Raw genomic sequence first — 14,074 nt, forward strand, 5'->3', positions numbered from 1 at the left:
TTTTGTAAAAAGTTTCCAATACAAACCTATGGACCTGAAATTTTTCAGGTTCAATATTTTTAGGAAATTTAAAAAATTATTAATAATCTATCTTCCAATTTGTTTTTGAGCTAAAGACCTCAAACTTTCAGGAAATGTTCCTTATATAGTTTTAAAGACTTTTAATGATGTAATTTTAAAAATAAAAAAAATAATAACTTTGATAAAAAAAGATAAAAAAGTTTTTAAAAGTTAGAAGAATTAAGTTTATTTTAAATTAAAAAACTTTCTGCATTTAATCTTTCTTGAATATTATAACAGACTTTCTATGAAAATTTAAATAAGATTGGTTAAGAAATGAAGGAGAAAGATGGATTTATAATAAATATTCTTTTTTGTGGTTTTTGGATTGTGCCTTCCATTAGGAACTTGTTGAGGCCACTAGCTTCACTAACTTTATTTGCTTATATCTCAAAAATTATTTTGAATTTTTTAAGTGGTTAAAATGTCTGATAGCTCAGATCAACTTGTAAAAATTAAGGTGAGCCCTCCTATGCCCTTAATTCAGCTTTGATATGATGATTAAATATCAAAGTTTTGATAAAAGACAAATAATTTTCAAATGGTGTTTAATTTAGATTCAAATAATACAGTATTCTTTTTAGTTTTTATAAAAGGCAAATATTAAAATGCATTCACAAGTTGTTCTATTTTTATAATTATTTTGATATTGAATAACTTATAAAGTTTTTTAAAAAGCGCTTAAATGGATCCACTAGTTGTTCTATTATTTATTATTATATTATATATAAGTTTTTATATTATGTGCATAGGGGGGTCAATCTTGACTTTTACAAGTTGGTCTTATTTTTAGAGTTTTTTCTGAGCTATAAGGCATTTTTAATCACTGAGAAAATTCAAAGGAATTTTTAAGATATGAGTGATCTAAGTCAGTGACCTCAATAGGTTCCTAATGAAAGGCTCAAAGTAAAAGCGCAAAAAAAGACCATTTCACTAAAAATATATCTCCTTCATTTTTAAGCAATCTTATTCAAATTTTCACAGTGTATTATTAAATTTAATAAAGATTGAATGCATGATTTTTTTTAATTTTCAAAAATGAAAATAAATTTTTTATTAGAAAAAATACCACCTTTTTTTATCTAAAAATTTTATTTTTCAATATTTTTAAAATTCCAACACTCAAAGTTTTTGAAACTACAAAATGAACATTTCCTGAAAGTTTGAAGTCACTAGCTTAAAAAATGAAGAGAAGATAGATTTTTAGTTATTTTAAAATTTCCGAGAAAATTCACCCCTAAAAATTTGGGTCCATAGGTTTGTATTGAAAACTTTTTACAAAAATTACAATATCTGAAAAGTTGAATAAGATTTTTTAAATCTATAAATACTGGCTTGTAGTTAGTTCTTCAAGCTTTCATATAAAATCCAATGTTATTTCTAGTAAAAAAAAAACTCCTACCCTCCTATGCCCTTTTTATTTTCTAAGTTTTTTATTAAAAGTTTTAAAATTGATCCACTAAACATTTTTATTATCACTCTTCTTTTTTTTACATTAATTATTTTTTTAGTTTTATTTTAAAAATATTAAAATGGATCCACCAGCACCTGGAACTTCCCTCCACCCCAAATACTATGCCAAGAAAAGTTGGTTTAATTTTAATTAAAATAAGTTTTTTTTGAATATTCAAAATAATTTTGGTTTAATTTTAATTAAAATAAGTTGTATTTTGAATATGCTAAAAATTGGTTTGATTTATTTTAAACAAAAATATTTTTTTTTGAATATTCAAAAAATGTTGGTTCAGTTTTAATTAAAGTAAGTTGTATTTTGAATATGCCAAGAAAAGTTGGTTTAATTTTAATTAAAATAAATTGTATTTTAGATATGCTAAAAAAAAGTTGGTTTAATTTTAATTAAAATAAGTTGTATTTAGAATATGCCAAGAAAAGTTGGTTTGATTTATTTTAAGCAAAAATTTTTTTTGAATATGCCGAGAAAAATTGGTTTGATTTATTTTAAACAAAATTTTTTTTTGAATATTCAAAAAAATGTTGGTTTGATTTTAATTAAAGTAAGTTGTATTTTAGATATTCCAAAAAACTTTAGTTTTATTTAGTTTAAAATAAATAAATATATTTTGAAAATTCCAAAAAAGAAAGTTTAATTTTGACTGAAATAAATTGTATTTTGAATATGTCAAAAAAAGTTGTTTATTAAAAAAAAATAAATGAGTTGTATTTAGACTATGCCAAAAAAAAGTTAGTTTAATCTTTTACAATAAATAATATTTTTTAATAAGCCAAAAAATATTAGTTTTTTGAAATAAATAAACTGTTTTTTATCATGTCAAAAAAGTTGGATTAATTTTTGTTTGGGAGCATATAGGGAGTAAATTATTTTAATCAAAATTTGATCTTTTTTTATAGAGTTTTAACCAAGCTATTACTAACTATTTACAAGTTTTTAAAACTCAAAATAATTTTTGAGATACAGCAGGTCACAATCGGAGGCAACAATAGGTTCCTTATGGGAAGTGCAAACTTAAAAGGCAAAATTAGAAATCACTTAAAATCTATCTCCTCTTACGTTTTCAAGACAATGACCTAAAATTTTCAGGAAATGCTCCTTGCAATTTTTTGAAAATTCTGTCTGGAAAGAGTTTTGAAAAAATAGGAAAGTTTAATGACAAAATTTAATTTTTTTTGTTTGTTTCTTTATATATATATATTTATTTTAAAAGTTCTTTCCAAACAGAATTTTATCAATATTACAAGAAACATTTCCTGAAATTTTGAGTTAATTTTCTCAAAAAACGTAAAAGAAGATAGATTTTTAGTGAAATAAAATTTTTTTGCTGGTTTAGTTTGCACCTCCCATAAGGACTGTGACCTGCTGTATATCGAAAAATATATTGAATTTTTTGATTATTTTAAATTTTTTGTAAAATGCAACTTGTAGCTTAATCAAAACTCTTTAATATAAGATCAAATTGTAAATAAAGTGATTAAACCTCTTCTCCCATGCCTTTATTATGCCAAAAAAGTTGGTTTGAATACAACAATTAATTGTGAACAAGTAGATAGTTTTTTTGACATTCAAAAAAAGTAAATATAATTTATAAATTTAGTTAAAACTTTGAAAAATGTTTTAAACTTGTTTTGAAGTTGATGAGTGCATAAGCACTAAACTCGAGTCCTTCAAGTTTTACATCTTGAAATAAACCTTTTTATTGAAAAAGCCCTTAAGGTGGGCTCAGTGTGAAAGATTTGATTTATCAAGTTAAATAACTTATATATACATATATATATAATTTATTCAAATGGCGATTTTAAAAAATTCTGGAACATATGTTTCACAAAGCTTTAATTTTTCATAAAGCTTTGATCATCAGCCAGTTAAATTCAAAATAAAAAGCACTGTACTAAACAAAGATACAAAAGTTATGCAAAAAAACAAAAACAAAAAACAGTATGACGTAATATTGTACATTACAAATATTCAGTACAAAAATCGATCTACCTTCTAACTAATTAAACAACTAAAATTAACGAAAACAACAGTTAATTGACTATAAAATTTAATTAGTTGAATTTTTTTTTAAATTTAACTATTAATTTTAGTTGTTTAATTAGTTAGAAGGTAGATCGATTTTTGTACTGAATATTTGTAATGTACAATATTACGTCATACTGTTTTTTGTTTTTGTTTTTTTGCATAACTTTTGTATCTTTGTTTAGTACAGTGCTTTTTATTTTGAATTTAACTGGCTGATGATCAAAGCTTTATGAAAAATTAAAGCTTTGTGAAACATATGTTCCAGAATTTTTAAATTCGCCATTTGAATAAATTATTTAAAAGCCCTTCAAGTGGGCTCAGTTGAAAGTGTTTAAGTTTAAACATTAACCTTATTTTATACATATATATATATAATTTTTCAGAAAAATAAGATTTCAGAAATACTGGTACATGTGTTTCACAAGACAAGACGCCTTAATCTTCAGCGAGCTAAATTTAAAATAAAAAGCACTTTGCTAAACATAGAAGCAAAAGTTATACAAAAAAACAAAAAACAGTATGACATAATATTGTGCATGACAAGAATTCAGTTAGATGGTAGATCGATTTTTGTACTGAATTCTTGTAATGCACAATATTATGTCATACTGTTTTTTTTTTTTTTTCGCTTCTATGTTTAGCAAAGTGCTTTTTATTTTAAATTTAGCTGGCTGATGATTAAGGCGTCTTGTCTAATGAAACACGTGTACCAGCATTTTTAAAATTTTATTTTACTAATAAATTATTTAAAAGCCCTTCAAGTGGGCTCAGTAGAAGGTGTTCAAGTTTAAGGGCATAGGGGGGGGTAAACGCCCTTTTTTGGTTCTTAATCTTCTTTATATAGTTTTTACTAAGCTATACAAGATGCTTTTTACAGATTTAAAAAATTCAAAATAATTTTTGAGATATAGCTGGTCAAAGTCGGAGGCAACAATAGGATCCTTATGGGAGGCGCAAACCAAAACAGCAAAAATAGGCTATTTCACTAAAAATCTATCTTCTCCTACGTTTTTAGAGATATCTACCTCAAACTTTCAGGAAGTGTTCCTTGCAGTATTTAGAAAATTTTGTTGGAACAGAATTTTGAGAAATTAAAAAATAAAAATTTTATAAAAAAAAAAACAAAAAAAAAATTAAAAAAAAATTTTTTTACAGTCGAAGTAGGCATGAGGTTTCCCGGAGACATGAGGAAGTTCAGGGACATCAAGCTCGCTGAAATTCCCTCCTGGCTGATGAAGAGAGACTTCTCCCCCATGGGCATGATGTTCGCTGCCAAGAGAGGTTGTTTTTGTTTGTTTTAATTATTCTTATTTTATTTATTTGTACCAATTATACTTCTCCCTAATAGTTAAGATGTTCGCTGCCAAGAGAGGTTGTTTTTATTTGTTTTAATTATTCTTATTTTATTTATTTATCCCAATTATACTTCTCCCCCATTCGTATGATATTCGCTGCCAAGAAGTAACCTCCCATACTTAGCGCCTCTCATAAGTAACCTTCACTACAACCCAGTAAAAACATATTCAAAATTCCTTACTAATAAATTATAAATACTAGTAAAGTTTACTTTCAAATATAAATGTTAAAGATTTTATTTGAGATTTTTTCCTCACACAGGATTTAAAGTTTTTCTATTTATTATAGTTTGTATAAATTTTTCAATTTAATCAATCTTAGCTGCAAGCTACAACACTGTTAAATTAACAAAAAAGTTTACAAAAATATTTTTTTAATGCTGAATAAAAAATTTTTACCTTTAAAAATTTACTTTATAATTAAGTAGATGAAAAAGTCAAGTTCCTATTTTTTTATTTTGCTTAAACATTTAAAATGAAAAAAAAATTCAAAGAATTTACTAAATTATTTGAATTGAAGCATTAAAGTTTCGAAGAGAAGAGAGTTTTGACTGTGTGGTTATGCTTACTTCATATATTTCAAAGGCTTTAACTTTAATAAAAAATACTTTTCTAAGAGACTGTTTGAGCTAAAACTGACTCAGTTGTCTTGTGTGCTAAAATTTTATATGTAATATAATAATATTTATCTATATCTATTATATTAATCATAATGACAATAAATTTAATATATATTTTTTTAATTACTAAATTTGAATAATTTTGCTAGTTAAATATGCAAGTTAGTTATCATTAAAGTTAATTGCTTAAATCATTCTTATATCCTGAAATTAAACATAACAATTTATTTATCAGGTTATTGAATAAAACATGTTTTTTATGAAAAGTTAAATTAAATTTACAGTTCAAAACTCTGAACTGATAACTAACAATTTTTAATCTCAATTTTTTTCGGAATAAAAAAGTTACTTTTTTTCTATTAAAATTATGTATTTTAGTTTAAATTAAGAGCTCTTTGAAATCACAGTCACAAATATAATGTTTAGATAAATAGAGGATTGTCAAGAGTCCTGGAATCCTGGAATAACTTGAAGTTTGACAATTTAGGCTAAAAAAACTGGAAAACCTGGAGATGTAGAAATTATGAAAAAAAAAAGGAATTATGAACAAAAACCACTAAAGAACCTGTATTTTGAACAAAAATCAATAACAAACATGAAAAAACCTTAAATTATTAACAACTTTTACATATTAAGTAGTTAATTTTCGATTCGACACAAAAAATATCTATCATTTAGATATTTTTTTTTGGCATTATCAATTTTTTCAATTAAATACACATTTAAAGAAGCTTGATTAATTTTTAAAAGAAGGTTATTAGTTAGGAATATAAAACTAAACTTTTTAAAATCTAGTCAATTTTCAAAAATTTAGTCAATTTTCAAAAATCTAGTCAATTTAATAAATTCATATATTCATGATATGCTAGTAAACCAAATTTTCTAATTGACTGTTTCCCCCTCACTTGAGTAAAATGGTTATTGATAAACGAAATTTCAGATGAATTAAATGAGTTTTCATTGAAGTCTGATCTTAATCATGCTTTTTATTATTCATTCAATTAATAATTATTCACAGCAAAGTATGGTTACTGATTATATTTTTAACATTATTTTATTAACCATTCAATTAATAATCATTCACAGCATAGTACAGTTACTGATTATATTTTTAACATTATTTTATTATTCATTCAATTAATAATTATTCACAGCAAAGTACGGTTACTGATTATATTTTTAACATTATTTTATTATTCATTCAATTAATAATTATTCACAGCAAAGTACGGTTACTAATTATATTTTTAACATTATTTTATTATTCATTCAATTAATAATTATTCACAGCAAAGTACGGTTACTGGTTATATTTTAACATTATTTTATTATTCATTCAATTAATAATCATTCACAGCAAAGTACGGTTACTGGTTATATTTTTAACATTATTTTATGATTCATTCAATTAATAATTATTCACAGCAAAGTACGGTTACTGATTATATTTTTAACATTATTTTATTATTCATTCAATTAATAATTATTCACAGCAAAGTACGGTTACTGATTATATTTTAACATTATTTTATCATTCATGCAATTAATATTTGTTCACAGCAAAGTACGGTTACTGATTATATTTTTAACATTATTTTATTATTCATTCAATTAATAATTATTCACAGCAAAGTACGGTTACTGGTTATATTTTAACATTATTTTATTATTCATTCAATTAATAATCATTCACAGCAAAGTACGGTTACTGGTTATATTTTTAACATTATTTTATGATTCATTCAATTAATAATTATTCACAGCAAAGTACGGTTACTGATTATATTTTTAACATTATTTTATTATTCATTCAATTAATAATTATTCACAGCAGAGTACGGTTACTGATTATATTTTTAACATTATTTTATTAACCATTCAATTAATAATCATTCACAGCATAGTACGGTTACTGGTTATATTTTAACATTATTTTATCATTCATTCAATTAATAATCATTCACAGCAAAGTACGGTTACTGGTTATATTTTAACATTATTTTATTATTCATTCAATTAATAATTATTCACAGCAAAGTACAGTTACTGATTATATTTTTAACATAATTTTATTGTTCATTCAATTATTAATTATTCACAGCAAAGTACGGTTACTGATTATATTTTTAACATTATTTTATTATTCATTCAATTAATAATTATTCACAGCAAAGTACGGTTACTGATTATATTTTTAACATTATTTTATTATTCATTCAATTAATAATTATTCACAGCAAAGTACGGTTACTAATTATATTTTTAACATTATTTTATTATTCATTCAATTAATAATTATTCACAGCAAAGTACGGTTACTGGTTATATTTTAACATTATTTTATTATTCATTCAATTAATAATCATTCACAGCAAAGTACGGTTACTGGTTATATTTTTAACATTATTTTATGATTCATTCAATTAATAATTATTCACAGCAAAGTACGGTTACTGATTATATTTTTAACATTATTTTATTATTCATTCAATTAATAATTATTCACAGCAAAGTACGGTTACTGATTATATTTTAACATTATTTTATCATTCATGCAATTAATATTTGTTCACAGCAAAGTACGGTTACTGATTATATTTTTAACATTATTTTATTATTCATTCAATTAATAATTATTCACAGCAAAGTACGGTTACTGGTTATATTTTAACATTATTTTATTATTCATTCAATTAATAATCATTCACAGCAAAGTACGGTTACTGGTTATATTTTTAACATTATTTTATGATTCATTCAATTAATAATTATTCACAGCAAAGTACGGTTACTGATTATATTTTTAACATTATTTTATTATTCATTCAATTAATAATTATTCACAGCAGAGTACGGTTACTGATTATATTTTTAACATTATTTTATTAACCATTCAATTAATAATCATTCACAGCATAGTACGGTTACTGGTTATATTTTAACATTATTTTATCATTCATTCAATTAATAATCATTCACAGCAAAGTACGGTTACTGGTTATATTTTAACATTATTTTATTATTCATTCAATTAATAATTATTCACAGCAAAGTACAGTTACTGATTATATTTTTAACATAATTTTATTGTTCATTCAATTATTAATTATTCACAGCAAAGTACGGTTACTGATTATATTTTTAACATTATTTTATTATTCATTCAATTAATAATCATTCACAGCAAAGTACGGTTACTGGTTATATTTTAACATTATTTTATTATTCATTCAATTAATAATTATTCACAGCAAAGTACAGTTACTGATTATATTTTTAACATTATTTTATTATTCATTCAATTAATAATCATTCACAGCAGAGTACGGTTACTGGTTATATTTTAACATTATTTTATCATTCATTCAATTAATAATCATTCACAGCAAAGTACGGTTACTGATCATATTTTTAACATTATTTTATTATTCATTCAATTAATATTTGTTCACAGCAAAGTACGGTTACTGGTTATATTTTTAACATTATTTTATTGTTCATTCAATTAATAATTATTCACAGCAAAGTACGGTTACTGATTATATTTTTAACATAATTTTATTGTTCATTCAATTAATATTTGTTCACAGCAAAGTACGGTTACTGGTCAAAGTACAGCGGTCGCCGCATCGGGGGCGCCTGGGTCGTCCACTTGGCTTCGGTGCTCTTCCTGGGCGCATATGTCTCCAAGTACTCGTGGATGCGTTAGTTTATTTGTTTATTTATTACATATATATATATCTTAAAATTTTCATGGATGCGTTAGTTTATTTGTTTATTTATTACATATATATATATATATTAAAATATAATAATATATTTATTAATTATATAATATATAATATATTAATATATTTTTGAGAAATAGCCGGTCAAAGTCGGAGGCAGCAACAGGTTCCTTATGGGAGGCGCAAACTAAAACGGCAAAAATAGACTATTTTACTAAAAATATATCTTCTCCTACGTTTTTTGAGATAACTACCTCAAATTTTTAGGAAATGTTCCTTGATATATTTAGAAAATTCTGTCGGAAGGAATTTTTAAAAAATTAAAAAATAAAAATTTTATATAAAAAATAAACAAAAAAAACATTTTTTTTTAGTTTTTTTGTTATAAAATTTTTTTTTTACATTTTTTTTAAATTCTGTTCCGACAGAATTTTCTAAATATTGCAAGGAACATTTCCTAAGAGTTTGAGGTAGTTATCTCAAAAAACGTAGGAGGAGATAGATTTTTAGTGATTTCTAGTTATTTGCCATTTTAGTTTGCGCCTCCCATAAGGTTCCTATTGTTGCCTCCGACTTTGACCGGCTATATCTCAAAAATTATTTTGAATCTTTTAAATCTGTAAAAAGCATCTTGTAGCTTAGCAAAAACTATATAAAATAAGATAAAAAACCAAAAAAGGGTGTTTACCCCCCCTATGCCCTTAATTAATTTGTATTTGCTTATTTTAAAATTTGTTTACGTCTCCAAGTACTCGTGGATGCGTTAGTTTATTTGTAATCAGTATTTACATATTTGTCTACATCCCTAAATATCCGTGGAAGCGTTAATTTATTTGTATATTTGTTATGTGTCTGAACCAATAAGCAAATATCAGCAATATACAGGGTTGCCACTTTACCTGGAAACCTGGAAAAACCTTGAAAAACCTGTAATTTGACAGTTTAGGCAAAAATAACCTGTAAAAAACCTGGAACTTTAACAATTTTCACACTTAATTTAACTCAAAAAATATATCATGTAAATGAAAAATTTCTGTCAACATCAACAATTTTATTTATTAAAAATATATTTAAAGTAGCTTAACATTATCTTTTCAATGTTTTTATACTGTTTAACACAGTTTCATACCTTAGATTTATCTTTAAACTAAAAATAGACCCAAAAATGTGTACTTTTAAAAACCTGGAAGATATTTGGAAAATATGGAAAAATCGTTGAAAAAACAAGTGGCAAGCCTAAATATAATAACTGGTAACTTGTTATTAGTTTTTCATACATTTCTAACCAGACATTGGTCTTGAAGAATAATTGTTTCATTGTTTTCACACTAGTAGTTTGGGTAAAAGTTTAGCAAAGAGTGTTATGCCGTTAAAGAGGGTTATGTTGTAATATTTCACTGTCTGGTTTGCTTTATTATTTTATTCTGTGAGTTGTAGCTCGTAGGTCATTTAATAAAACAGAATGAGCGTACAATTTATAATATAAATAAACAATTTTTTTAAGTGTCATAATATTTAGAATCACTTTTATTTTCCAAAGAAACCTTTATAGCTAGTAAGTGACCAAGTTTTTTGTAAAAAGTTAAAAATTTAAAAGTTTTGCCTGTGTGTTTTAAATTAAATAAAAAGTTATACTGGTACCTTTTGGTACCTTCTTAGCAATAACTTAATTCTACAGATATAAATTAAAAAAAACTTACACTTGTTTAATGTTTAAACTGTGTATTTATAATTAAGTTTGAAAACAAATTATTTAGATAGTACCATTTTTACTGTTTAACACTTATTATAGTTGTGAAGTCGCCAAAAATTACTTTTTAAATTTCTAGTATGTCTTACATAAATACTTTTAATTATGCTATTGTTGTACTTTATAAAATACTCCTAGTTTGTTTTATACCAAACGTTTTATTAAATAAGTTCACTGTTCAAATATTATAAAAGTTTCTTTTAAAAATAATCAAAAAATATATATAACTACAGTTTATAATAGTTTTAATTTCATAACTTATTTTAAAGATATTTTTTTGTTGTATCAATTTATGTTTTAAGTTATTTTTGAAACTGTTTAGAGTATGAAATAAAAATATTATTATTTTAGTCAGTGTTTCTGAGAAAATTAACAAGTTCATAATAAGTTTTAGACTAAAATTTCTGTGTAAAAACAGTTTTTCTATAAAATGTAATAATAGTTGTTATTGAATCTCATTTTTATTAGTTACTAATATATACGTGTTAGTTTTTTAAACACAGTATTTAATATATTGAATTTTAAAATAACAATAAATTTTGAACAGTTAAGCATTGTATTATGTTTTTTTTAATGAATTGTTTGAATATTTTTTTATATCATCATCAATAGTTTTAGTTAAGCTACTTAAATATTTAAATGATTAATAATTAATTCTAAATAGTTACAATAAGTTTTGTATTAAAAATTCACAATTTTTTTTTGCATTTTTTCAATGTGCTCACACAGTTTTTTTTTTCAGGTCAAAACGAAACCATCAAGAAATACCATTAAATCAAACTGGTCATCATGAACTTTTCTGCGTTTTAAATTTGTCTATATATCGTTAGAATTTTTTCGAATAAAACTTGTTCGTCTACTTTGTTAATGATGTTAATCTTTAAGACTTGAAAGTCATCAGTGTTCAGTTTTATAAGCAAGTAAATGTTAGCCGTTTAATATACCTTTTATTTTTATAAGTTTCACAACAAACCTAAGCGCTACAGAAGGACTAATGCATAAATAAACTTTTTAATATTTTATTAGTACGCTGTTTAAATAATAGAAAAGTAAGAAGCACATGTAGCTATTTATTTAAGTACAGGGTTGCCACACTTTCAGGAGTTCTGATTATTTCTAAAAATTTCAGGGAAGTTATAAGATTTTCTAAAAAGTTCAAGGTAAATTTTTTTACATCTACTAATGATATTTAGCTAATCCAGTTTAAATAATTGGTTGAACATGAATATTACTTCGTTTTTTTATCAAACTTGTTCCAGTTAATTTAGGGGTAGCACAGGAAGCAGTCCTCGAAACACGCCCTGGTACGTATTGAAACTTTCACTTTCTTTCTGAACTTAACTATGTTTAGTTACAATCACTTAGTATAGTTTTTTACTAAAGCTTTCAAATTTACAAAGCTAACATGAATAAATAGTAAAATGAGTAAATTCTAATAGTTATGTCTATGTTTGTAGTAATATAAAACTCTCAAATGAGCACCTAGCGTTAAAGTTATCAACCGTTATACTTAAACGTCAAATAGTTATTTTATAAATAGATTAATCTCATATTCGGATAAACTTCATTATTAACGTCTTAAAGATTGTTCAGAAAACCAAGAAAAACTTGGAACAAATATTAAGTTTTTTACGCAGAAATATGAAAAAAAAAGCCAATCTTTCTTACGTTAACTGTTTGTATAAGCACTTATAAAAACTTTAAAACAGTTCAAGATGAAGCTTACATATTAGTTTTAATAAAAACAATCAACAGAAAAAATTTCAAAAAACATTTGAGTTTGTATCTCTTGAGCTTGCTTCTTAATTTCTCGGCTCCAAAAACCATCGGCTCATTCCCAATTGACATTTCGCACGTTCGATCGCACAATCGGCTCCGTTATTGACGGCGGCAGTTTCAATGATGCAAACGACTAACTCACGAAAAATAGAAAGTATCAGAACAGGGGGTTTTTTCACCTTCATTTGTCTGCTGTTTCGCCCCTGATCCTCCTGGCCAGCTGCATGTCCTTGGGCATGATGGTCACCCTCCTGGCGTGGATGGCGCACAGGTTGGTGTCCTCCATCAGCCGCACCAGGTACGCCTCCGAGGCCTCCTGCAGCGCGCCGATGGCGGCCGACTGGAACCTCAGGCCGGGCCTGAAGTCCTGCGCTATCTCCCTGACCAGCCGCTGGAAGGGCAGCTTCCTGATCATCAGCTCCGTGGACTTCTGGTACCTCCTGATCTCCTGCAGCGCCACGGTGCCGCGCCTCTTCTTCTTGCTCCGCCTCCTTTCGTCGACGTTTCGTCTTCCCGGCCGCGATCTTGAAGGGTTCTGCGTTCTCCGTTGCGCGCCGGAGTCGCTCCGCGTGCCGACCAGGTCCGCGTAGTTGGCCGGCTTCCCGCGAGAACCGCTCTGCTGTCCGCCGTACCGCGCAGGAGACCTCTGCTTTCTCCTGCTGGCCGGTGACTGGTTTGTTGGCGACTGGTTGCGCACGCTAGGCGGCAACCGTCTTTCTTCTCTGCTTGCTGGAGCTTGATAGGGTTCGGCACGATCTCGACTGATACTTTGCTCTGTTTGCGCGTTTCGCGCTCCGCCAGTTTCTGTCCTAGAGTCAGGCGAGTCCGGATCTGAGGAGCTGGAGTCGTCAGGAAAACCACTTCTCGGTTCTTTACCTCTATGGCGCTGTATATCTGTACGCTGTGCAGTTTGACTGTTTTCTCTGCTCACTTGGATTTGTTCTGTACGATCTTGACTTTGCTCTACGTGCTCGTTTTGTGCTCCACTGGATTCTGCTCGAGTTGGGTCAGGCGTGTCCACCTTTGAAGCACTGGGATCGTTATGAATTTTCGCTTCTTTACCTCTATGACGTTGTATCTTTGTACCGTTAGATGAAGTTTGCAACGGTTCTAGCGACTCTGCTTCTGACGACTCTGCTTCTGACGAGCTTGAGTCAAAATCGCTCCTCGGCTCTTCACCCGCCTCTGCGTTTCGGCCAGCGCGAGCTTGCCGACTGCTTCCTTTCCGAGCTGTCGGGCAGTTTTCTCCGTTGAAATCCGATTCTGACGAACTGGAGTCGCAA

The 14,074-nt window shown here is 26.9% G+C and overlaps 1 protein-coding gene across 1 annotated transcript; it reads left to right on the forward strand.

The window, feature by feature from the left end:
- Positions 1 to 1,575: 1,575 nt before the first annotated feature.
- Positions 1,576 to 11,871, forward strand: LOC145840657 (ATP synthase F(0) complex subunit f, mitochondrial-like). Its single transcript, XM_082947979.1, has 4 exons — positions 1,576 to 1,647; positions 4,715 to 4,840; positions 9,125 to 9,238; positions 11,755 to 11,871. Exons 1-4 carry the CDS (start codon positions 1,593 to 1,595, stop codon positions 11,784 to 11,786), a joined length of 327 nt encoding a protein of 108 aa, XP_082804105.1. The 5' UTR covers positions 1,576 to 1,592; the 3' UTR covers positions 11,787 to 11,871.
- Positions 11,872 to 14,074: the final 2,203 nt, after the last annotated feature.

This window comes from Thalia democratica, chromosome 7, assembly GCF_965202585.1.
Source record: "Thalia democratica chromosome 7, ktThaDemo2.hap1.1, whole genome shotgun sequence".
Lineage (NCBI taxonomy): Eukaryota > Metazoa > Chordata > Thaliacea > Salpida > Salpidae > Thalia > Thalia democratica.

Bases quoted from the DNA above. Each gene is read 5' to 3' on its own strand.
- LOC145840657 (XM_082947979.1), top strand. From the start codon at position 1,593: ATGGATCCACCAGCACCTGGAACTTCCCTCCACCCCAAATACTATGCC. The intron at 1,648-4,714 runs GTTGGTTTAATT...ATTTTTTTACAG, and splicing joins CAAATACTATGCCAAGAAAA to TCGAAGTAGGCATGAGGTTT. The intron at 4,841-9,124 runs GTTGTTTTTGTT...ATTTGTTCACAG, and splicing joins GATGTTCGCTGCCAAGAGAG to CAAAGTACGGTTACTGGTCA.